Below are 27,502 nucleotides of genomic sequence, written 5' to 3'. Positions count from 1 at the left end.
GACAAAATCTTTTGAGACCCTTGGCAGTGTCCTGCTGTAGACAGCAACACCCCCACTCCCCCCTCCCCCACCCCCCTCACCACACCTCCCCTATTCTCCCTAGTTAGTTTAAAGGAATTCAAAACACCACGTTTGGCACACCCCTGGTTGTGGGAATTGCTAGAAAAGTGACATGTTTAAACATGCTGCAAATGTACAAAACTCACTTAACGTGTTGCATACAGTTCTGATCGCTACATTATAGGAAGGATGTGGAAGCATTGGAAAGGGTGCAGAGGATGTTGTCTGGTATGGAGGGAAGATCTTATGAGGAAAGGCTGAGGGACTTCAAGAGAAGAAGGTTGAGAGGTGACTTAATAGAGACATAGAAGATGAACAGTGGATTGGAGAGGGTGGACAGTGAGAGCCTTTTTCTTTGGATGGTGATGGCTAGCATGAGGGGCCATAACTTTAAATTGAGGGGTGATAGATATCAGAGATGTCAGAGATGGATTCTCTACTCAGAGAGTATTAAGGGTGTGAAACGCCCTGCCTGCAACAATAGTAAACTTGCCAACTTTAGGGCATTTAAATGCTCATTGGATAAACATGGATGGTAATGGAATAGTGTAGGTTAGATGGGCTTCAGATTGATTTCACAGGTCAGTGCAACATCAAGGGCTGAAGGGCCTGTACTACGCTGTAATGTTCTATATTCTATCAGTACACCTTTGGGTACTACTTCATATTTTTGACCAGTTTACTCTCTTAGCTTTTAATTCTCCTGAAGTATCTGGAAGGCAGTGGAGTTATTCACCCATGGCCATGAGTTGGTTCATGAGTGGTAGGATGTATCTATGTACATTGGGCTTTTACACTGCATCCCTGTGGGCCAAACTGCCTCCAAGTTCTTTAAAATGAAAAACATAAAGTGCTCAGAACTGGCAATTCTGAAGAAAAGTTATTCTGATCTTTCACTCTACTTCTCTCTCTACAGATGCTGTCAGACCTGATGAGTTTCTCCAATGCGCTTTATTTTTATTTCAGATCTCTGCTGCGGAGCGTTCTCAAAGGGGAGTGTGAGCAGCCAGATGTCATTGTGCACGTTGGCACAAATGACATAGGTAGAAATAGGAAGTGATCGTAGAGAGTTAGGAAAAACATTTAAAACCAACACCTTGACGGTGATAATTTCCAGATTACTTCAGTGCAATGTGCTAGTGAGGATAAGAACAGGAGGATATGACAGATGAATACGTGGCTAAAGAATTGGTGCAGGGAGCAGAGATTCAGATTTTTGGATCATTGGGATCTTTTCTGGGGCAGAGGTGACCTGATCAAGAGGGACTGTTTGCACCTGAACTGGAGGGGGAAACCAATATCTTGGCGGCTGGGTTTGCTAGTGTTACAAGGAAGGGTTTAAACTAGATTGGCAGGGGGTGGGATCTTCAACAGCAGAGAGGCAACCCCAAGGCTGGAAGGAGATACAGTAATCAGAAATAACAAGTTGAAGAGACAGGTTGGAGAGTGGGGAATGCCTGTTGGACTAAATGAAATCTATTTCAATGCAAGAGGGTTGGCAGGTAAGGCCGATGAATTCAGGGCATGGCTCGGTACATGGGATTGGGAAATTTAAGCCATTACAGAAACATGGCTAAGGAAGGGACAGGACTGGCAGCTTAATGTGCCAAGGCACAGCTGCTTTACGCAGAACAGAAGTGGTAGAAAGAGAGGAGGGGGAGTTGCACTTTTGATTAACATGAGTATCATAGCAGTACTCAGAGATTAAATAACTGAAGGATCATCCATTGAGGTTTTGTGGGTGGAGCTAAGAAATAAGAAGGGAATGGTGACGTTATTAAGGTTGTATTATAGGCCACCAAATATATTAAAGGAAAAATAATAACTGGAATAAGAAAATAAGACCCCTCAAGGACCAAAGTGGACATTCATGCGTGGAATCACTAGAGGTGGGAGAGGTCCTCAATGAATATTTCCCCTCTGTGCTTACCATGGAGAAAGGCACAAAGACTTGGGAACTTGGAGAAGTTAGTGGTGATATCTTGGGCAGTCCATATCACAGTTGAAGAGGTGTTTGATGTATTAGAATGTATGAAGGTGGTTAAATCTCCTGGTCCTGACTACATATAGGAGAAAGTGAGGACTGCAGATGCTGGAGATCAGAGCTGAAAATGTGTTGCTGGAACACATGACTACATATATCCAAGAACCCTGTAAAAAGCTAGAGAACAAATTGCAGGGCTCCAGCTGATATTTTTGTATTTTTATTAGTCACAGGTGAAGTCCTGGAAAACTGGAGGATAGTGAATGTTGTGCCCTTATTCAAGTAGGGATGCAAAGAAAAGCCTGGGAACATTGCCGTTTGTTATCTCTTACCAATAATTTGGATGAGAATGTACAAGGCATGATTAGTAAGTTTGTAAATGACACTAAAATAGGCAGTATTCATCGGAAATTGCAGCAGGACCTTGGATCACCTGGAGAAGTAGGCCAAGAAATGGCAAATGGAGTTTAATACAGTTAAGTATGAGGTCTTGCATTTTGGAAAATCTAATCAAGCTAGGAGTTTCATGGTAAATGGTAGGGCCTTAAGGAGTATAGTGGAACAGAGAGACCATGAAATTCAAGTGCACAGTTCTCTGAAAGTGGAGTCATAGGTAGACAGGGCAGTGAAGAAGACTTTTAGCATGCTGGCCTTCATCAGTTAAGGTATTGAATATAGAAGTTGGGAAGTTATATTTCAGTTGTACAGGAATTTGGTGAGGCCGCACTTCAAGTATTGTGTTCAGTTTTGGTCACCTTGCTACAGTAATGATGTTATTAAACTGGAAAGAGTGCAGAAGAAATTTATAAGGATGTTGCCAGGCCTCTAGAGTCTGAGTTGCAGGAAGAGGTTGGACAAGCTAGGACTTTTTTCTTTAGAGCACAGGAGACTGAGGGAGGATTTTATAGATGCGTATAAGGTCATGAGAGGTATGGATAAGGTGAATGCACGCAGTCCTTTTCCCGGACTTAGGGAATCGAGGACTAGAGGGTATCAGTTTAAGTTTAGAGGGGAAAGAATAAAAGGGAACCTGAGGGACAACGTTTTTACTCAGAGGGTGGCATGCATATATGGAATAAGCTGCCAGCAGAGTGGTTGAGGCAGGTACATTAACAACATTCAAAAGGCGTTTGGACAAATACATGGATAAGAAAGGTTTAGAAGGATATGGATCAAGGGCAGATAAATGGGATTAGCATTGATGGACATTTTGGTCGGCACAGACCAGTTTGGGCTGAAGGGCCTGTCTCTGTCCTATCGGATTTTGTGACACTATGACTCCAGGATATTTTGCCTTTATCTATGTTACTCTGCATCTTTAACCTGGGGCCATGTGGACTGACAAGGAGAGACTTTTGACTCTCTTTTTCATTTGTCCTGCTGACCAGATTGTAAGTTGAAAATGAGAAGCAAACTAGCACACAAAGTGGACAGCATGCTTGATGACTTCACCCGCACACTAGACGCATCACTTTAACTTGTTTGGCATTGGACATGAATAGCATGACTTTTAATTATTTTGTAAATCACATCCATGCGGAAAAATTGCAAACTTCACCAACTGGGCAGTAATATGAAGAAGCACGTCATGCACCTGTTATGGAACCTGCTTGGTTTTTATTGCAACAACTTTCAAGCAAGATGTATAAAAAAAAGATTAAAATATATAAGACTCAAATTTCACTTTTGACAACTCTGGAAACAGTTTGTGACCTGCCAGCTGCAAGTGGAACCACCCATAAAGTTGGTGAACTGTCTACATTTCTCTGATTTTGCATAGCCACAATCGACTCTGGGCTGAATGTGTCTCCAAGCGCTGCTGGCATCCCCTATATAATGCAGGAGGCAGAGCAGTGTTTTGATAAAGCCATGTGCTCCATGCAGCCTTTGCCTTTTAAAATACGATGCTTATAAAAGGTAGACTACTGAGAATCCACATTGGAGCACTGTAGAACATATAAGGTTGTGTGCAATGCCAAGGGAAAAACCTCCCTGTTTTAGTGATGCTGCTTGGGATAATAAATGATTGGAGAGATTGAGTTTAGGAAGGAGGCAGAAAGAGATCAAAAATTGAGCCCCTGCTGGAGATGGGATCTCACGGTAAGGGTGGCTAATGCTCAGAATGTGGTGCTGAGGACATGACAACAGTACTGAAAAAATTTAATAATCCAGTCAGTTTGTCAGATTGAGTAAATGCATTTGCACACTTCATCTCCCAACAACTTCTCACATTGCTTAATGCACACGCCTGATCACTTAGCAACCAGCATCTCTTGACACTCACACATCTCCCCTGTATGTTCCTTCCAGGTATGCTAGTTGTGCATATGCCACTACATGCTTCCTCAAAGCCACAGCTATTCAGCAATGATACATCACTATCTAATTACATTGACAGAGTTGTGTACATTCAGCGATCTCTCTTGCAGGAGCAGGTGACTTATGAAAAGTAAGCTAGTGTGCATACTCTCCAGAGAGTGAAGTTGCAGAAGTGTGCTGCTGAAGGGAACCAGAACTAGGAACACATTGAAAACAGTGATGAAAATGCACACCATGATTTTTGGTGCATTGACTGGCCTACCTGTTATCCTCTAGTAGCTGGAAAGGAGCATGAAGGAGACTAGCTCCACTGTGCACAAAGCATTACTCAGAGCTAGGCACTAAGCTTTTTGACTGTGAAAATGCTGGGACCTCCATGGCAATACTTCCCAATAACCCATTATGAGATATATACTAGCCACTGTGCGTTTGCTGCAACACATACAGAAGCTTTCCATTGCCTCAGTGCTGTAGCAGAAGTGCAGTCAAACATCATGAGATCTTTGCCTATTGCTGAACAGCACAAAACAGTTGCCCTGTGAATGTACGATTTAGTGCTCTATTGGACATGCGAAGTACTCACAGCAGTCAAAAAAATCTGTGTTCCAAAAAATTATAAAGCTTGTTTAAATACCACCACAAAGGATCTATGTGAGGGCAATGACACCATCAAGCTTAAATCCGTGGTCTTCTTTCAGGATGATAAGATTCATGCTCCCACCACTGTCATCCAGCAGTGCCCTTGCTGTTCATTTTTAGGCATTCAGCTGAGTCCGCTGCCACCAATGTCAAAGGGATAAAGCCCAGTCTTACAGCTGCTTGAGGAGATCCTGACTAGTGATCTGCACTGTTGTCTACAGCCATACTGTAGTAATACTATGTAGGAATATTAGTCAGGCAACGGACAAGGATGATTACTCCTGTATTTTATTTCGAATCTTCAATGAGTTGTTAGGTAAAGTTGTTGGTGAAAGTTTTTGCTTTCGGCCTTCATTAATTATGATGACAAAAAAGTTTTTGTGACCAAGACTCTGATGCAGAGTGTTTGGGATGGTGAAGTTCATTTCAGCTGAATTTGAGTTTTGCAAAGCAGTTGTTCCCATTCTGTTCAGTTGCATGCAATGGATATGGTCTCCTCCCCTTCTCCTGGTAGCCAGATTCCAGGACCTACCTTTGGACCTCGTAATTTCACGGTTATAGAGGATATAGTAAACTACCACAAATACAGATTCCACATGGGTGTGTATGATAGAAACTCCTTTGAGCAATTAAAGCAGCAAGATATACTACTAAGGAGACTGATAACGTGCTCTACATTGTTATGGATGGCTATGTAGGTTTCATGCAAGGCTTTCTTATGTGTTTTTGTGGGATGCTGGTTGGGGGCCATGTGACAATGTTATCACTTTAATAAAGTTATTTTGTCCTTGGTTTTTTTTCAAGAAAGGTTGTAAAGGCAGTGGTGCCAAATGTCTGGGCTATGGCAGGGGAGTGGTCAGTTCTCTCAGTTCAGGATTTTCCTAGTTTGGTTTAGCTGTAACAATGAGACTACTTGCAGTGGAGAAAGCAGAACAAAAAGGAAAGGAGAAGAAAGGAAGAAAGAGAGAGAGAGTTTGAACTTCATAAATTGGCATTTAGGATAATCTGTTTAAAGGATAGGCTTGGAGGTGTTGGTGTTGGACTGGGGTGGACACAGTTAAAAATCACACACACAACAGGTTTAGTTGGAAACACGAGCTTTCTAAGCGCTGCTTCTTCCTCAGATGATTGTGGAGAATAAGATCATAAGACACAGAATTCATAGCCAAATGAGTACAGTGTCATGGAGATGTGATGATGCATTGAACATTTTTAGATCAAGTCTTTCACTTTTAGAATGGGATGTGTTGGTTTCTGTTTTTTGATAAAGAATTTCTTTTAAATTATATTATCAAGAAATTCCAGTGTTTCTAACAATAGGTGCCATCTCAGCACAGACAATGCATTAAGGTGTGAGGTCTGTCTGTGTCCCAGTGTTGAGTTAGACTGGTTCTATTTTTAAAGTGGGATTTATAGAGCTTGAGATGGATTCATGCAGTTTTTGAGCAAAACAAAATTCTGCAATAGACAAATTCACTCTTTAAACTTATGCTTGCACTTGTAGGAGAGACAGAGTGAGTGTGTGCATGTGCATGTGTGGGTGTGAGTGCATGTGATAGAACGTGTGTGTAAGCTTGGTTAAGTTTGTGTGTGTGAGTGCTTTAGGGTATACACCTGTGAGAGGGTGCATGAGGGGTGTGAATGTGGGCGGTGTATGTGCGCGTGTATGAGAGAGGGCTGTTTGTCTGTTTGTGAGAGAGAGTGTATAGTGCAGTGGGATCACCTGTATGACAGGAACCCAAGGCCCCGGTTGAGGCCATTCCCATGGGTGTTGAACTTGGCTATCAGCTTCTGCTCGGCTACTCTGTGTTGTTGCTTGTCCTAAAGTCTGCCTTGGAGGATGGTCACCTGAAGATCCGATGCCAAATGGCCCGGACCGCTGAAGTGTTCCCCGACTGGGAGGAAAGACTCCTGGCTGGTGATTGTTGTGCGGTGTCCATGAATCCATTTTCATAGCATCATGTCAGAAACAGACATGGGCTGCAAAAGACTTACTGAGAGCTGAACAACTATGTCATATTCTTCGCAGCCTGCAACACATTATCGATGTGAATGAGTACCTCACCAAACCTTCCCCACACCTCCACTTCTCGCCTTTAAAAATCTACCAAACCTTAAACAGATCATTGTTTGCAGCAAATTGCCTAGACTTCAGGACAACAACACCGTAAAGCCCTGTCGCAGTAATTGCTACAAGATGTGTTAGAGTGTTCATACAGATACCACCATTACACGTGGGGATGCCTCCCACCATGTATGTGGTGGGCACTCATGTGACTTGGCCAACGTTGTCTATCTCATAAGCTGTAGGCAAAGATGTCCTGAGGCATAGTACATTGGCGAGACCAAGCAGACACTACAACAACAGATGAATGGCCACCGTGCAACAATCACCAGGCAGGAGTATTCCCTCCCAGTCGGGGAATACTTCAGCAGTCCAGGCCATTTGGCATCAGATCTTTGGGTGACCATCCTCCAAGGCAGACTTTAGGACAAGCAACAACGCAGAGTGGCCGAGCAGAAGCTGATAGCCAAGTTCAATACCAATGGGAATGGCCTCAACTGGGACCTTGGGTTCCTGTCATACAGGTGATCCCACTGCACTATACACACACACTCTCTCTCTCACACAAACACACACACACACCCCTACTCCTACATACTCACACACCCACGCAGACCCTCTGTCATACACAAGTTCTCTCGCATATGTGCAGACACATACACCTCCCATACTCTCACCCATGCATGCACGCTCTCTCAGGTGCATACCCCATCACTCTCACACAAACACTTAACCAAGCCTACACACACTTGTACACGCACACTCTATCACATGCACTCACTCACTCACATGCACACACTTGCTCTGTCTCTCCTACAAGCATGCACATAAGTTTATAGGGTGAATTTGATTTTGCAGAATTACATTTTTTTTTGCTCAAAAACTGCATCAATCCATGTAAAACTCTGTAAATCCCACTTTAGAAATAGAACCAGTCTAACTCGACATTGGGACACAGACAAACTTCACACCTTAATGCATTGCCTGAGCTGAGATGGCACCTATTGTTATAAAAGCTAGACCTTTCTTGAGAATGTGATTTAAAAGAAGTTTTGTGATTTACATATCAAAGAACAGAAACCAACACATTCCATTCTAAAAGATGCCAGACTTGATCTAAAATTGTTTAATGTATCGTCACGTCTCCATGACATGCACTCATTTGGCTATGAATTCTGTGTCTTATGATCTTATTCTCTACAATCACATGAGGAAGAAACAGCGCTTAGAAAGCTAGTGTAGCATAGACCAGGAGCATAAGGTAAAGAGGTTACAGCATTAAGAGATAAGAGATCATGCCAATCTTTGATGTTGCGAGATGAGGAGATATTTAATTCAGAAGGACTGCTGCCAGAAAAAGTGCTAGTAACAGGAATTCACAGTGAAACAACAAGTGTTTAATTATGTAGAGTGAGGTTAGAGTGTCCAGTGAGAAGTGTGGTAGGAATACTGGAAGAACTCTCGGATCCAGGAATTCAATTTGTTCTAGATAATAATATAGCTGGATCACAGTTAGGAGTGCTGCCTACTATGGTTGAAAAGCCAGTGGAAAATCAGGTAACTGAAGTATTACAGGAAGTCTGATTCCTATCCGATTTCTTTTATATTTTTATTTTTTTAAGTTAGCTAAATTTACTCAGAGGATACTGGTAGGTACCTTTATCCGAAACAGCAAAGTCAACTTCGGCTTTTATTGCTTCGACTGGACTGTATCATTTTAAAGTCATGCCATTTAGTATGAAAAATTTGCCAGCTGCATTTCAAAGAATTGAAGTCATTTCTGGATTACCCAATTGTGTGGTATTCATCGACAACCTGGTGATTTTTAGTCATACATGGAAGGAAGATTTGCAGCATTTATCAGAATTATTTGATTGACTTCAGGAGGCTGGCTTGGTAATAAACTAAGAGTGAATTCGCCAAAGCCTAAGTCACGTTCCTGGGCCATGTTATCAGAATAGACAGATGGATCCATGGAATGTGAAAACAAAGGTTATTGGGGAGTTTCCCTTACCATTGACGAAGAGAGGACTACTATGATTCCTGGGATTGAGTAGGTTTTATCAGAAACTTGTACCAAATTTTAGCAATGTGGCTACTCCACTCACTGAATTACTGAAGAAAAGCAAGAAGTTTCTGTGGACAGCAGACTGTCAAAAGGTATTTGACAGCCTGAAAACTGTGTTAACCATTGCTCCAGCTAATTAGCCAAATTATGCAAAGCCATTCAAGGGGATTATTGGTGCAAGTGATGTGGGTGTTGGTGCTGCATTCTTACAAGAAGGTGAGAGGATTTAAAGACCTATTGGATATTTCTCCAAGAAATTGTACATTAATCAACAGAAATATTTGACAATTGAGAAGAAGACTTTGAGCTTGATGTTGGCGTTGTATCACTTCAACATTTATGTTCCCTGTAATGTGTCTGAGACAATCATATATACTGATCATAATCCGCCAAGGGTTTTGGAAAAATTTAAGGACAAAAGTTCCAGGCTGTTTATATGGAGCTCATTGTTACAACCATTCAATTTGAAAATTATACATATGCAGGATGAGCAAACTTAATTGCTAACATATTTTTGAGATTTGGATGAAAAACAAACATTCAGTGGCAGGAGTAAACAGATTGAAATACAATGTAGTAGTGCATGTTTGCATGGTTATAGTCAATACAATGTATGTATTGTAATGTAGTAACAGGGTAAAACTAAGGGGTTTTAAAATGAATCCATCTTTGTATATTGATTATTCATTTTTTAAAGTGACAATGCTCTCATTTTAACAAGGTTATTTTGTCCTTGGTTTTTTTTCAACAGAGATCATAAAAGCAGAGGTTCTGGAATGTCTGGGCAAGAACCTAGTTTAACTCTGGCAGGGGAGTGATCAGTTCTCTGAGTTCAGGATTTGTCTAGTTTGATTTAGCTGTAATAGTGAGAAGCTGATTGCAATGGAAAAAGGTTCCAGAATTCCCCAGATGGTACTGACTGGCTTTCTCTCTGAAATCTCTTTGGAATTTGTTTCTTCCTACCCGTAAGAACCTAAATTTGAATTTACATTTTGCTAAGGGTTGTGTTTATGGGATGTTGCATGAATTGGAACAGCTCCTTAGTTCAGTTGTTATATTGAGTCAGTTGAGTTTTCAAATAGTTTATTCTAAATTCTGTTTTCTTTTGTTTGTGTTTCAATTGTAATGTTTAAATAAATTCTGTTTTGCTTAAAGTTGAATGGTTTGACCAGCTGCATTCACACCTGGGATATCCACTTCACGTTTGCCTTTCCATCTGGGATATCCACTTCGCATCGATCTGGGCTACATTTTTAACATATTTTAACATATTTTGAGGGGGATCTGGCCTGGTCCATAACAGCCATAATGGAAGGCCCAGCCATTGTAGCTAAGCAGTCATGCTTTAGTGCGTCCTAGAGACCTCTGGCTGTCAGTATTACAGACTGACATAGAGTGCAAGCAATGCAGATGTATTTATCATAAAAGACAATCATTACGATGAACTTCATGGAGTAGCCATAAACCAACTGCATATTGAGAGTGAGTGAGAGAGAGAGAATGTGGAAGCCTTTATAATTGTGATATGATTCCTTGTTGCTATTGGGGTGGGGAGCACAGATTGCCTGACAATTCTTGTGAACCCATGTTGGCTTTTATTTTTCATGATCCCTCCTTACAGACAAGCAATCAAAGTCTCCTTCTTTCTGTGCAGTGCCTCCTTGACCTCCCTGATGCTTCAATGCAGGGCAAATGACAATATGTCGCATTTATTACATGCATTCAACTGCAACGATCCTATGGGTAGATTGGGCAAAAGTTGACAGTTGTAATAAAGTATGGGAAAGTTACAAGTTGTCCACTTGAGTAGGAAGAATAGAGAAAGTTTTTTTTATTGAAGAGAAACTGTAGAAGGGTATGGTTCAGAGAAATCTGAGTGTCCTTCCACAAGAGTTAGAAAAGGTTGGCTTGCAAAAAGTTAGTATTCAAACAAGTAATTAGAAAGGCAAACAGAATGTTGATATTTATTGCAAGAGGACTGATGTATGAAAGTTGGAGCATCTTACTATAACTGTTCAGACATTGATGAGCCAGCTTCTGGAGTACTGGTTATAGGTTTGGTTTCCTTCCTTAAAAATGGATATAACTACATCGGAAGTAGTCAAAAGAAGGTTCATTTAGCCGATTACTCAGACGAAGGAGTTGTCTTATGAGGAAAGGTTAAGAAGGTTGGGACTAAAGCTATCGGAGTTTGGGGTGGTCTTATAGAAATCTAATGTTTGAAAATAATTTGAAAAAGGTAACAACTAAAAGGATATTTCCTGCTGGGAATCTAGAACTAGGGGCACATTTTCAAAATAAAGGGATCAGGATGAATTTTCTCTTTCCGTGGGTCATTATTCTTTGGTATTCCCTTCCATAAAGAACAAGGCAAACTGAACAGTTGAATATCTTCAAGGCTGAATAGTCGTATGTTTGATGTGTAAGAAAGTTAAGGGCAAAGAAGGCAGGAAAATGGAATTAAGGTTGGGATCAGTTCAGCCTGATCTTATTGAGTGACAGATCAGGCTCAATGGGTCAAAAATCCTAGTGCTCTTTCTCTGGATCCTTTACTGACCACTAATGAAGACATTATTCTTGACTCATGGCTACGTAAGGGTGATGCTGCTGGAATATGGTTTGTTTGTAGGGCCTTCTATGGACCACCATCTTTCTCCTTTCTGCACTTAAATTACTCCTGTACTGCCTCCTTCCCTATTTATTATATCATATTTGTTTATCTGAACTTTTGTTGACAAAGCCAGTGTTTGTTGCCAATCACTAACTGTTATTGAGAGGGTTTGCTAGGCCATTTCGGAGGGTAGTTAAGAGTCAACCATTTTGCTGAGGGTCGAGAACCTTCATATGGTCAACACATACTTCCAAACTGATTCAGTAACTCACCATCGTGTTTCCACAAACTTTTCGGCTAAGATGAATTAAGATGGGCGATGGCTCACCTGGAGCATAATGATGAATCTAGACTTGAGTTTATATAACGAATAATGAAGCCCATCTCTGTTACCTTACCACTGCTTCTAACAACTTCATGCTAGGATAGTTCTTAGTCCTTTAACTTCAACCCAAGCAACAGGCTTTCTTGCATTCATAACCTAGTCATAAAAATGGAATGTGGATGTAATGACAGCAGTAAAAAAGCTCTGATGGAGCAAACTGCGGTGTCATCAGACAAAACTTCTAGTATCAAGATTGTTCCGGTCAAGTAATGCAGTGTATTCCACAATAGACTTCAGGATGTGCACATTAAGGTCATATAAGGTGTAAAAGGTGAAAGAGGTGCGAAAAGACAAAGTGTGACAAGTGTAGAAAGTGCCGAGTATTGTAGAAGGCATGAAATGTGCTACTGTAAATGGAAGAAAATGCTGAAAATCAGGAGAGAAGGATGGTGATTGCTGGAATTTCCGGTTGTGACATTTTAGGTAGGGCTAAGCTGGGCATAGAGTCATAGAGATGTACACCACGGAAACAGACCCTTCAGTCCAACCCGTCCATGCCGACCAGATATCCAACCCAATCTAGTCTCGCCTGCCAGTAGCTGGCCCATATTCAAACCCTTCCTATTCATATATTCATCCAAATGCCTCTTAAATGTTGCAATTGTACCATCCTCCACCACTTCCTCTGGCAGCTCATTCCATACCTGTACCACCCTCTGTGTGAAAAAGTTGCCCCTTAGGTCTCTTTTATATCTTTCCCCTTTCACCCTAAACCTATGCCCTCTAGTTCTGGATTTCCCCCACCCCAGGGAAGAGACTTTGCCTATTTACCCTATCCATGCCCATCACCCCTCAGCCTCCACTCCAGGGAAAATAGCCCCAGCCTGTTTGGCCTCTCCCTATAGCTCAAATCCTCCAACCCTCGCAACATCCTTGAAAGGGTTCAGAAAAGATTTACAAGTTTCACATCTTTCTGTTAGGACGGAGACCAGAATTGCACACAATATTCCAACAGTGGCCTAACCAATGTCCTGTACAGCCACACCATGACCTCCCAACTCCTGTACTCAATACTCTGACCAATAAAGGAAAGCATACCAAACGCCTTCTTCACTATCCTATCTACCTGCGACTCCACTTTCAAGGAGCTATGAACCTGCACTCCAAGATCTCTTTGTTCAGCAACACTCCCTAGGACCTTACCATTAAGTGTATAAGTCTGCTAAGATTTGCTTTCCCAAAATGCAGCACCTCGCATTTATCTGAATTAAACTCCATCTGCTACTTCTCAGCCCATTGGCCCATCTGGTCAAGATCCTGTTGTAATCTGAGGTAACCTTCTGCACTGTCCACTACACCTCCAATTTTGGTGTCATCTGCAAACTTGCTAACTATACCTCTTATGCTCACATCCAAATCATTTATGTAAATGACAAAAAGTAGTGGACCCAGCACCAATCCGTGTGTCACTCCACTGGTCACAGTCCTCCAGTCTGAAAAACAACCCTCCATCACCACCCTCTGTCTTCTACCATTGAGCCAGTTCTGTATCCAAATGGCTACTCTACCGGTTTTCCGTGAGATCTAACTTTGCTAAACAGTCTCCCATGGGGAACCTTGTTCAAACGCCTTATTGAAATCCATATAGATCACATCTACCGTTCTGCCCTCATCAATCCTCTTTTTTACTTCAAAAAACTCAATCAAGTTTGTGAGACATGATTTTCCATGCATAAAGTCATGTTGACTATCCCTAATCAGTCCTTGCCTTTCCAAATACATGGACACCCTGTCCCTCCGGATTTCCTCCAACAACTTGCCCACCGACGTCAGGCTCACTGGTCTATAGTTCCCTGGCTTGTCCTTACCACCCTTCTTAAACAATGGCACCACGTTTGCCAACTTCCAGTCTTCCGGCACCTCATGTGACTATTAATGATACAAATGTCTCAGCAAGAGGCCCATCAATTACGTCTCTAGCTCCCACAGAGTACTAGTGTACACCTGGTCAGGTACTGGGGACTTATCCACCTCTACCTGTTTCAAGTCATCCAGCAATTCCTCCTCTGTAATCTGGACATTTTGCAAGATGTCACCATCTATTTCCCAACAGTCTATATCTTCCATATCCTCTTCCACAGTAAATGCTGATGCAAAATACTCATTTAGTATCTCCCCCATTTTCTGCGGCTCCACACAAAAAGGCCTCCTTGCTGATCTTTGAGGGGCCCTATTTTCTCCCTCGTTACCCTTTTGTCCTTCGCGTGAAGGATCAAATTCAGGAGGTTTATCTGAGCAAACTTGGTGAGGTCATTAAACCTCAAAGATATTTCTTTAATCAAACAGAAGAAATATGTTATTGTGCATCTTTTGGAGCCAGCAGGATTTGAACTTGGGCCCCTGGTTTAGAGATAGCGATAATACCATTGTGCCATAACAGCTGTTTTAAATATTGGAGTTAGTCCATTAGACAAGCTCCCTTGAACCTTATGTTCATACTGCTAAGCATCGAGTAGAATACTATCATGAGGTTGATGGGAGCAGAATTTCACTCCTCCTCCCTAGTGTAGGTAAAACAAAAGATACTTGCAATGTCTACTCCTATCATGTCTGTAGCTGCCTTCAGTTTAAATTGCATCTCCCCTTTAAGAAGTGAAGGATACCTCTAAAATAGAACATTATAAACTTAAAATTGAAATTGCATGTGATTGTCAGCTATTAACAGTCCCCATTAATAGCTATTCACCCTCCTAGCCAGACCTTTATCCATTCCTTTGTCTGCCTGACTGTTCTTCTCTTTCTATAAGGCTCTATGCCCACTTATTATTGACCACCTCCACCTTCCCCCACTCCCTCCAACCACCACCACCACTGCTAACCCTACCTTCTGCATATAAACTGACATTTTCCGAGCTACCATCAGTTCTGAGGAAAAGTTACTTGACCCAAAACATTAACTCTGATTTCTCTCCACAAATGCTGCAGAACTTGTGAAACTTCTCCAGCAATTTCTAGTTTTCTTCTTTTTTGTTTTCTGTCCATTCCCAACTCTTTAAAATTATGTGACCATTTTTTCCTGGTTTATTTTCTGTGCACTGTTTGACAGGCTTATAATTCCTTTCCATGTCCATTGACATGAACCTTTGACAATTTTGAACTTTCTTAGTTCTAATAACTTCAAGAGTTGTAGACAAGATTTCTAGGTTTGGAAGATCCATGAACCAACAGTACTTCAGCTAGAGTGAGTGGTTCCCATGAGAATCCTTAAATAAGATATTCCTGCAAGGAGAAAACTAATTTTCCTTCTGAACGTAACTCGTAAATCTTCTGAACTGTGTGGAAAAAATGGTTCAAAAGAGGGAACAAAAGTCAAAAGTTAAACTGATGGCCTCAATCAAATTTAATTTTTAACAATCTCAAAGCAAATTCATCCATTGACATCACAGTTGTCCTGCCAGGTACTGAGTTGAAATCACAAGCCTTCTCGGAAATTATGCATCTTTTCCACTGCTCCAGATGGCTTTCAGACCTGTTAAAAAAAAATCACCTTAGCAGAACTCACCCCCAAAAGGTTTCTGCCTTTTTAAAACTCAAATCCTAAATGATGAAAGTATTAAATATATATTTTCTATTATAATGTCTGTGGCACTGCACATAAGTTGGCTCAACTGACAATACATAATTTCAGAATATAACAATCAGAATTTGGAGCATATTACATATGCTTTGTTATTGATTATTTTTTCATCAGTTTACAAGTAACAGAAAATAGAGCATTATCTGAAGTTAAGTTGCTTATTAGTGGGCAACTTTAACTCAATGCAGAAAGAAAACTGACGGAACAGAGTTAAAACTCTCAGCACACCAGGTTATAGTCCAACAGGTTTATTTGGAAGCACTAGCTTTCAGACCACTGCTTCTTCATCAGGTAGTTGTGGAATATAAGATCGTAAGACGCAGAATTTATAGCAAAAGTTTACAGTGTGATGCAGTTGAGATGATATATTGAAATAAACCTGGATTTTTTGTTAAGTCGCTCATCTTTTAGAATGACCATGTTAGGTTTAGTTCTTTTATGTGTAAATCCTCGAACTTTTTTAAAGTTACATTCTCAAGTGAACTTTATTATTAGGTGGCATATCAGCTGATATAATGCATTGAAAGTGTAAGGTTAAAGTCTGTCTATGTCCCAATGTTCAGACTGATTCTATTTCTAAAACAGGGGTTTACAGAATCTTACATGGATTCATGCAGTTTTTGAGCAAAATAAAATGTAATTCTGCAAGTGCAAATTCACCCCACAAACTTATACGTGTGTGCGTGTGTGAGAGAGATGTGAGTGTGTATATGTTAATTGTGTGAGTGTAAAGGGGTATAAGTCTGTGAGAGGGTCCGTGTATGGATATGAGTGTGGGGGTATGTATGTGTGAGTGTATGAGGGAGAGCTTATGTATGAGAGCAGGTCTGTGCGAGCGAGCGAGTGTGTGTGTGTGCGCGCTTGCACGCTTGTGTGCATGTGTGTGAGAGATGGTGTAGAGCAGTGGGGTCACCTGTAGTGTGATGTGAACCCAAGGTCCCAGTTGAGGCCATTCCTATGGGTACTGAATTTGGCTATCACCCTCTGCTTGGCCATTTTGTATTTTTGCCTGTCCCAGAGGAGGACCTGAAGGTCCAAGGCCGAATATCCCTGACCGCTGAAGTGTTCCCCAACTGAGAGGGAACACTCTTGGCTGATGATTGTTGTGCGGTGTCCATTCATCCGTTTTTGTAGCCTCTGCTCGGTCTCGCCAATGTACCATGCCTTGGACATCCTTGCCTTCAGCATGTGAGATAGACAATGCCGACCGAGTCACATGAGTGCCTATCGTGTACATGGTGGGTGGTGTCCCCATATGTAATGGTGGTATCTGTATCGACACTTTGACACGTCTTACAGTGTCTGCCATGACAGGGCTGTGTGGGTTGTCCTGAAGGCCGGGCAATTTGTTGCGATCAATGATCTGTTTGAGGTTTGGAATTTGGTTCAAGGCAGGCAGTGGAATGTGGGGAAGGTCTTGGCGAGGTGCTCATCCTCATCGATAATGTGTTGCAGACTGCAAAGAACATGGTGAAGATTCTCGGCTCCTGGGAAGTACTGTACAACGAAGGGTACCCTGTTGGCTGCAGCTCATGTCTGTCTCCTGAAGAGATCGTTACAGTTTCTCGCTGTGGCACATCAGAACTGGCAGTCGATGAGTTCCATGTGTAGCCATGGGGACCAGATTTGCACTCTAATATGCCAACATTTTCATGCACAGGTTCAAACAAGACTTCTTCTCTGTGCAGGACCACCAACCAATGCTGTACACCAGGTGTATTGATGATATTTTCTTCCTCTGGACCCATGGCGAGCAGTCACTGAAACAACTACGCAGTAATATCGATCTTCATCCCACCATTAAATCACCATGGACTACTCTCTAGTATCTGTCTTATTCTTGGATGCATGCATCTCTATCAAGGATGGGCACCTCAGCACTTCATTCTTCTGGATTACCTCACCACGCTACACTTGTCCAGCTTCCAGCCAAAACATATTAAAACAGTCATTCTCTGCAGACAAGCTCTATGCACACACAGGATCTGTTCAGATGAAGAGAAACATGATGGGCACTAGGAAGTGCTCATGGATGCCCTCATTAGAAAGGATACAATGCTCAACACATCGACTGCAAGTTCTGACGTGTCACAGTGAGAAGTTGTAATGACCTCCTCAGGAGACAGACATGAGCTTCAACCGGCAGTGTACCCTTCATTGTCCAGTACTTTCCAGGAGCCGGCAAACTTCATGTTCTTTGCAGCCTCCACCACATTATCGATGAGGATGAGGACCTCACCATGACCTTCCCCACACCTCCACTTCTTGCCTTTAAATAACTACCAAACCTCAAACAGATCATTGTTTGCAGCAAAACAACCCGGCCTTCAGGACAACATCACACAGCCTTGTCATGGCAGACGCTGCAAGACGTGTCATAGTGTTGATAGGGATACCACCATTACACAAGGGGATATCACCCACCATGTACGTGACAGATACTCAAATGACTCGGCCAGCGTTGTCTATCTCATACACTGCAGGCAAGGATGTCCTGAGGCACGGTACATTGGCGAGACCGAGCAGAGGCTACGGCAACGGATGAATGGACACCGCACAACAATCACCAGCCAAGTGTGTTCCCTCCCAGTTGGGGAACACTTCAGTGGTTAGGGACATTCAGCCTTGGACCTTCGGGTGACCAACCTCCATGGCAGACCTTGGGACAGGCAACAACACAATGTGGCCTAGCACCGGCTGATAGCCAAGTTCAGTACCCATGGGGATGGCATCAACCAGGACCTTGGGTTCATGTCACACTACACAGCGTGCACGCATACACAAACATATAAATTTGTGGGGTGAATTTGTACTTGCAGAATTACATTTTATTTTGCTCAAAAACTGCATGAACCCCATTTTAGATTCTGTAATCACCTTTTTTAGAAATAGAATCAGTCTGAACATTGGAACACAGACAGACTTTAACCTTCCACTTTCAGTGCATTATCTGAGCTGATATGGCACCTATTGTTAAAGTTCACTTCTGAATGTAACTTTAAAAAAGTTCTAGGATTTACATATAAAAGAACTGAAACTAACATGGTCATTCTAAAAGATGAGAGACTTAACAAAAAATCCAGGTATTTTTCAATATATCATCTCAGTTGCATCACACTGTAAACTTCTGCTATAAATTTGTGTCTTACGAATTTATACTCCACAACCACCTGATGAAGGAAAAGCGGTCCGAAAGCTAGTGCTTCCAAATAAACCTGTTGGACTATAACCTGATGTGGTGTAATTTTTAACTTTGTACATCCCAGTTCAACACCAGGTACTCCAAGTCATGACTGAACAGAGGTATGTTGAAAAGGTATAAACTTTCCATTTGTCACAGAAATGTAACTATGTATAGAGAAAACATAAAATGCCACATTCTTTGGAATGTTTTGGAAAGAAATGAGATATTAACAACACTTGCCATGCAAGTTGGTCAACATTTATGATATTAGTTAGATTTGTTTATATATTTGACTTCTACAATTAATACATGTTTTCCTCTCCTAACAGAGACCTGGGACTGCAGACTCAATAAAGTCAATCAGAGATGTGTGCACAAGTCGACCTGCCACGACCAACTCGGTTCTATTTCCCAGGTAAGAATCCTTGTACCTATCAAAACAAATTCTGAGAAGAAACTATCTATAAGACTAATTTGAATGCTCTATTTTATTATGGAATGGCAGAATGCTAAGAATTTAATGTTAGCAGAAAATGTAACAATAACGCTAAGTAATTTATAAACAGGCCAACACAAATTTGGTGTTAAGGTTAATACATTAAAATGTTCCTATTAGAATTATATTTAAGTAAACTGCAATTAGTCTAATATTCTACAACAAACTTGAGTACATATTCTAGTCTGATACTTCAATGCAAAACTGAAGGAGTGCTGCATTGTTGGAGGTGTTGCCTTTTAGATGAAATAATAAACTGAGGCCCTGTCTACTCTTAAAACATGGAGAAGAAAATACTTGACCAATGTATCTTCAACTGTATCACCAAAAGTAAATTATTTGATCATTGATTCCTTTTTGGTCGTCATATTCACTGTGGACATGAATAGCTTGAAAAAACAGCACACAGCATCTAAGTTTCATCAATTAGGGTGTAGTGTCATCATATGTGCTCCTTTGGAATTGAGCATGATGTTTATTAGGCTAGATAAATCTTCAGATGAGTTGGTCCTGTAGAGAACCTGAACAAATAGGAGGCCTTCTTCGTGCTGTAATCATTCTATGATTCTGTGAATTAAGTTAATGAATTTAAATTGACTAAATGGATTAAATTTCTTAAATCAATGACTTGATTAAGTTTAAGCTATAGGTAACTTAAATGTTTGCCTGTAACTCAGCCCAACAACTACTCCGTTGTCTCTTTGATGTTCTTTTCCTGTCTGCAATGCATCTGTCTACTCTGCTGCTATGCCGTGCATTGTTCTAAATCTTTGCAATTTCTCCTCCATTACATTGCTGGAAAAATAATCCATCATTAATGATGCCCTGGCACTTCCCTCATTCAACCCATCACACCTACTCCCTGATTCTAGATCAAGGCTGATTATCTATTTCAAACCTTTCCCATGCTACTGTTATAAAGTTGAATATATGTACTGTACCTTGAAGAGAGAGAGAATGCTGTAGTGAACTGAGAGTTTACAAGCACCTGTGTATATGACTAGGTGGCAGTCCCAGAGTGTACTACAAAATATGTAACATTTGGCTATGAAATGGATACCTGAGTTTTGGTTGCTGTTTTGACAGTAATTCGAATTTAACCAATGTCCCAGGATACTAAAACCCAATCGAGTTTGAATTTATTGTTTTGCCAACATCGAACCAATGAGACGATCTGATGTTGGGGGTATAAGAATGTGGACATTTTGAAAATTGGTCAGAGAGCGACTGCCATAGAGAGAGAAAAACTCCTGGAGAACCAATTGCCCATCTTAGCATTTTGCTCTCAAAGAAATTAGAAAACACTTTCTATCAAAAGTGCCTTTTCATATAAAACATATTGCAGTAAAAAGAAAGAAGACAATGCAGGGAAATTAGCAGATGGAAGAGTGAAGACACGGAAGAAGACAACGACTGTGTGTTTTGAAATGAAGTTGATTTAATTTTAGGGTCTTATTGGAATAGCATATTGTTATAGAGTTTGAGGTAGGTAGCAAACAGTTAAGAGAAAGGGGGGCTTAGAGTTGTGAATAGTTGTTCAATGTCCACTTTTAGAGTTAAAAAACATTGATATTTTCTTTAAATAGTGGAATTTGGGAGCTCTCTGTCACTCATTTTTAACAGATTATGAGGCGAGGCGAGCTTTTCTGGGTGCTTAGTTTAATTAACCGAGGGGTCACCTCTGTGTCATAGCACTATGTCTATATCCCTTGATGTTAAAGATATATAACAGTCTCTCTTGGACTTAGTTAATACTGAATTTCCAACGACCCTCTTGGCTAGTGAATTTCAAGGTTCACCATCTGTTGAGTGAAGGTTTTCGTCCTCCTTCTCATCGTAATTGGCTTGCCTTTTAATTTTGAGATTATGTCTATTGGCTCTCGATCACATAGCTCAGGAAAATGTCCCTTCTGCATTGACCATGTCCACACAGAATAAAACAGGGTAAAGATAAATGATTTTGATTAGTCATAGAGATGTATAGCATGGAAACAGACCCTTCGGTCCAACCTGTCCATGCCGACCAGATATCCCAACCCAACCTAGTCCCACCTACTAGCACCTGGCTCATATCCCTCCAAACCCTTCCTATTCATATACCCATCCAAATGCCTCTTAAATGTTGCAATTGTACCAGCCTCCACCACTTCCTCCGGCAGCTCATTGCATTCACATACCACCCTCTGTGTGAAAAAGTTGCCCCTTAGGTCTCTTTTATATCTTTCCCCTCTCACCCTAAACCTATGCCCTCTAGATTAGATTAGATTAGACTTACAGTGTGGAACTGTAGTTCTGGATTCCCCAATCCCAGGGAAAAGACTTTGCCTATTTATCCTATCCATGCCCCTCATAATTTTGTAAACCTCTATAAGGTCACCCCTCAGCCTCCGACGCTCCAGAGAAAACAGCCCCAGCCTATTCAGCCTCTCGCTGTAGCTCAAATCCTCCAACCCTGGCAACATCCTTGTAAATCTTTTCTGAACCCTTTCAAGTTTCACAACATCTTTCCGATAGGAAGGAGACCAGAATTGCATGCAATATTCCAACAGTGGCCTAACCAATGTCCTGTACAGCCGCACCATGACTCCCCAACTCCTGTATTCAATACTCTGACCAATAAAGGAAAGCATACCAAATGCGTTCTTCACTATCCTATCTACCTGCGACTCACTTTCAAGGAGCTATGAGCCTGCACTCCAAGGTCTATTGGGATTCTAGAACCAGGAGGCATAATCTGAAATTTAGGGCCAAACCATTCAAAAGTGATGTTATGAAGCACTTCTACACACAAAGGTGGTAAGTGTTTTGGAGCACTCTTCATAAATGGCAGTAGACACTGGATCAGTTGTGAATTTTAAATCTGAGATAGATTTTTTTTGTTAAGCAAATGTATTAAGGGATATGGGCCAAAGACAGATATATGGAATTAGGCCACAGATCAGTCGCGATGTTATTGAATGGTGGATTAAGCTCAAGTGGCTGAATGGCTTAGTCCTGTTCCTATTTGTGGCCTGTTAAGAATTTTGTAAGTTTGTATGCGATCGCTCTTGATTTTCTAAACTCCTGAGACTACAGGCACCTCATTGTCTCATCACAAGACAATCATGCCATACAGTTAACTTGCACTGAACTCTATCTATGGCAAGTATATCTTTCCTTAGGCAAGGGGACCAGAACTTCACATAATATTCATCTTGTGGCCTCTCAAATATTCCATACAATTTAGGTAAGTCTTCCTTTCTTCTGATAAAGGCTAACATACTGTTTGTCTTCTGAATTGCTTGTTGCTTCTGAATTTCCATTCTTTCTGTCAAAGTGGATAAACTCTCATCTATCTATATTATATTCCATATGCCATGTTTTTCACCATTCACTCAGCCTGCCTAAAGTCTTCTTAAAGCCACTTTGGATTCTCCTCACAATTCACATTCCCAACAAGTTTTATCATCTGTAAACTTGGAACTGTTACAATTGGTCCCCACAGTCAAATTGTCGATGTAGATTGTGAACAGCTGGGTCCCTAATACTGATCCTCCTGGTACACCATTGGTCACTGCTTCCATTTATGAGAATGACTTACTCTTTTTTTTTGTCTGCTAACCAATCCTCAATTTATGCTGGTGTATTGCCCTCAATCCCGTGCGCATTTATTTAGTACACTAACCTCCTATCTGGGTCTTAGTGAAAAGCTTCCTGAGAATTCAAATACACCACATATTGGCTCTGCTAGTATTTTGTCAAAAAATTCACGTTTAAGTTGTTTTCCCCTTCAGTTGAGCCAGTTGAGCTAGTAAGGTTAGAACTCCAACTCAGAGACTCTCACACTTGGTTTGTATTCAAAATCATATCTCTTGTGAAGGGCAGGCTGGGGATTGTCTCTTCATATGTCTGACTAAAAGATTTCAAAATTAGTCAGGATGGAACATGATCAGAATCCTACTGTTTTCTGATTCTGCTGGACCTCCACTGGGGTTTCAGTGGGATCTGATGGGACCTCTGAGGAATTTCAAGATCATTCTATTAATTGTATTAAACTGGGATATTAACAATGAAACATAACCAGTCAGTCTTAGATATTACTTGTGGCTTGTATGCTGTCCTGAGACATATGAGTATTTATCTCTGGTCATAACTGTTACCTTACTGTAGGATTTCGCCAGGTGATCTCAATGAAAGAAAATCAATGTTGTTGTCAATTAAAGAAGAAAAAAGAGAAAACCATGAAGCCCTCTCTAAACCTGAACAAAATGAGCTCAACAGAGAAAGTGAGCAAGTTGAGAAACTGAAAGAAAGAGAGGAAAGTAGAGAAGCAACAGGTATGATGAATGAAATTACCTCCACTTTAGTTACTAAAATGATAGGAAAAAATAAGGTAGTGTGGTTCACATTAATTTTTTATTGTTTGCATTTTTGCTACATTTTAACTGTGTGTACATGTTGAGAGAAAATGTTCAAAGACAAAGGTCTCCAAAATACTTTGAATTCATTCCACTGAAATTATCTTTTACTGTTTATACAAATGGCTAAAAATATTTTGAATCACTTATCTTACCCACCCCTGGACAATTTGTACACAGCTGATGTCTCATGTTATTGTTCAATTTTTAAAAAAGAGTATTGTACCAAATAAAGGTAAAGGGAAGTTGCCCCATTTCCTGAGGACCATATTAAAGAGGGGTGACCAGTGGTGCGTTTAACCTGAGAATCACCACACCCCAGACAAGGTGAGAGGACAAGAAGGCAGGACTTACATGCAAACCTTAGTTGGTATAGAATTTGAACCCATATTGTTGGCATCAGTCTGCTTTGCAAACCCACTATCCAAGCTAACCAATAGCATTATATGATATCATGGGCAGAATCTTGCATGTTTTTTGTGGAAGTGTGAGTTGTGTCAAGTTTTTTTGTGGGATCTTCGCAGGCAAGCCTAATAATATTTGTTTTTGCATCTTACTGCATATTACTAAACCCATCTCATTCACAATCTACCCTGCTACTATGGCACCCTACATTCTATGCCCACCTTAACAATATCTCTTTCCCAGTGCAAATTGCTACTCATTGGATATGAATTAAAAAAAACAGCATCCCTGGCACCTATGATATATTCAAAAAGTCACCATGCATCCAGGCTGGCAGTGATATTCCGAAGCAGCTCACTGGGTTAAGAATGGACATGTCAGAGAAAGGGAATATGGTGCTACGATTCTCCAGCAGAAATCTGGAGATCCTGGTGAAGAGGGTAGTAAAAGGAGAGGATAACCAGAAGAGGTCACCCCACTAGACTCTGGAAGCCTAGTCTGAGGGCTGCACTTGTGTCAGTGCCACCTTGGCAGTGTGGAGGAACAAGCTAGCAATGCTATAAGAATGTCAATGAATTTCAATGAAACTTCCCTGTTCCGGCAGGATGTCCTTAAGGGCTGTCCACTTCTTCCTTAAACAGAGGCCTTAACAACCATCATTCCTATTTTCAATCCTTCTCAGATCCCATTCCCTAACTTTTTCCATCACACTGGGACCATATCAGTGCTGTTTCTTGCTGTACCCTAGGCCTGGGAATCTTAAATCAATTTTGTATTCAATTTTTGTCCCTCTTTCACCTTCACATGATCTATCCCCATGATTTCCATTCCATTTCTTAAGTGTGTCCATTTCTGCGGATACAGTCCACTTTATAAGCCCACCAATTTTCAATTATACTTCCTCAAAAGCTGGTTCCTGTAAAGACCCTATTCCGTCCTCTCAGTTTCTCTGTCTCCGTCCTGTTCTGATGATGTTATCATCCATAATAGTGCTTCTGACATTTCTTCCTTTTTCCCCACTTAAAATTTCTCCACAGTTACTAATAGGGCACTTAACTGTGTTCAGCCCATTTTCTACACTTTAGCTCTCATCCCTCCCTTATCCTTCCACAACTATAATAGAGTTCTCTTGCCCTCATTATCCTCCCCACTGGGCTCCATATATGAAAGTTCTTCTCCATTTATGCCACTGCAGTGTTATGTCACCACCAAACACATTCCTCCTATTCCCCCACCCCCACACGATGTCAGCATTCCAAAAGGACAATTCCCTCAATGACGTATCATCCCAACACATTTTCCTCTTCCCATGCTGTGTTCCTTTGCAATTGGAAAAGGTGCAACGCCTTTTTACTTCCTGAATCTTCATTGTGTGAGGCTCCAAATAAAGGTTCCAAAAGATGCAATTTACTTGTATTTTTTATTATTCTACTGTATTTGCTGTTTACTGTGTGGTCTCTTCTACATTGAGGAGCCAAATGCAGACTGGATGATTGCTTTATGGAACGAGGTCATTTGGCCTACTGTGTCTGGTCCGGCTCTTCACATGAACATTTTTATCAAGTGCCAATCTTCTGCTTTTTCCCCCACACCTTTGCATCTTATTTTTATCCAAATAATCATTCAATACCCAATGCCTCAATTGAACTTCCAGACAATGCATTCCATGCCCTAACTGCTTGCTGAGTCATTATTTTTTCTCATATCACACTTGCTTCTTCTCCCAATTACTTTAAATATATGCCATTTTGTTCTTGTTTCTTTTACAAGCAGAAGCAGTTTCTCCCTGTCTGCTCTGTCCACTCAAGATTTTAAAAATGTAAATCAGATTTCCTCTCTGCCGTCTCCTCTCCAAGCAGAACAGTCCCAACTTCTTCATTCTATCCTCTTAAATGAAGTCTCTGGAACCATTCTTGTAAATAGTCTCTGCACTATTTCCAATGAATTCAGATTCTTCCAGAATTGTAAACAATACTTCACGAGAAGTCTAATAAATGTCTTATACAAGTTCAACATCACCCCCTTGCATTGTAACCACCCAGCACCTATACCCATGCCGCTATTAATAAAGGAGACTTGTGTGCACCTATCTCCCATATTCAATGATCTGTGAATTAGACATGCCTTCAGAATTGTACTCCAATTTTGTATTGTCTTTCAAAGATCTTCAAAATATATTACCTCACATTTCTTTACATTGAAACTCATCTGCTTACTTCAAGCTAGTCTATCTCCTTTTGGAGTTCACAGCTCTCTTCTTCACAGTTTATAATTCTTCCAAGTTTTGTTTCATTTGCAAACTTTGCAATTGACCCTTGCCCACCAAGATCTAAATTATTAATAAAAAAATAAAATTGCCAATGTTCCACTCTCTCATTAGAAACAGATGATTTATTTTATTGTTGTCACATATACTGAGATACAGTGAAAAGTGTTGTTTTGTATGCTGTACAGGTAGATCGTACCATACAAAGTGCATCAGCATAGCAGAACAGAGTACATAATAGTGTTACAGGCACCCAGAAGGTGCAGAGAGAGAGAGAGAGAGAGAGAACAAGATTAATATTAGCATTTGAGAGGTCTGTTCAAAAGTCTGATAACAGCAAGGGAGAACCTGTTTTTGAATCTGTTTGTACCTGTATTCAAACTTTTGTATCTTCTGCCTGATGGAAGATGGTGGAGAAGAGTACAACTGGGGTGGGAAAGGTCTTTGGTTATGTTGGGGTTGCTTTCCTAAGGCAGCAGCAAGTATAAATGGAGTCAATAGATGGAAGACTAGTTTGTATGATGGACTGGCCTGTGTTCATGACTCTCTGTAGTTTCTTGTGTAAAGCAGTTACCATATCATGCTGTGATGCATCCAGATAGATGCTTTCTATGGTGCACCAAAAAAAATTGGAAGAGTCCTTGCAGACATGCTAAATTTCCTTAGCCTCCTGAGGAAGTAGAGACGTTGTGCTTTCTTGATCATCGTGTCAATGTGGGTGGACCAGAAAAGATTGTTGGTGATCTCTCAGGAACGTGATGCTCTTGATCTTCTCCACCTCAGCACCATGTTTGCAGTTAGGAGGGTTGCCACCACTTCCTTTCCTGAAGTCAATGAATACCTCCTTCTTTTTGCTGACATTGGAGAGATTGTTGTCTTTACACCATGCCGCTGATCACATGATCTCTTTCCTGTATTCTGTCTTGTCATTGCTTGAGGTCAGGTCTACAATGGTGGTGGAATTGTCAATTTGTAAATGGAATTGGGGTGGAATTTAACCACACGTTTGTGAGTGTATAAGGATGATGAGTTTAACTTGAGGAACA

At 41.0% G+C, this 27,502-nt stretch overlaps 1 protein-coding gene across 1 annotated transcript in view; it reads left to right on the top strand.

Annotated features, from left to right (window-relative positions):
- Positions 1-27,502, top strand: part of LOC132816927 (coiled-coil domain-containing protein 81-like) — a 93,603-nt gene that overhangs the window by 9,703 nt on the left and 56,398 nt on the right. Inside the window, exons 5-6 of the mRNA XM_060826952.1 lie at positions 19,222-19,307; positions 23,538-23,704. Of these exons, the coding sequence (XP_060682935.1) occupies positions 19,222-19,307; positions 23,538-23,704 (253 nt within the window). The remainder of the gene's footprint in view (positions 1-19,221; positions 19,308-23,537; positions 23,705-27,502) is intronic.

The sequence above is a fragment of the Hemiscyllium ocellatum genome, chromosome 6, assembly GCF_020745735.1.
Source record: "Hemiscyllium ocellatum isolate sHemOce1 chromosome 6, sHemOce1.pat.X.cur, whole genome shotgun sequence".
Lineage (NCBI taxonomy): Eukaryota > Metazoa > Chordata > Chondrichthyes > Orectolobiformes > Hemiscylliidae > Hemiscyllium > Hemiscyllium ocellatum.
This window is presented reverse-complemented; position numbering and strand designations above follow the sequence as displayed.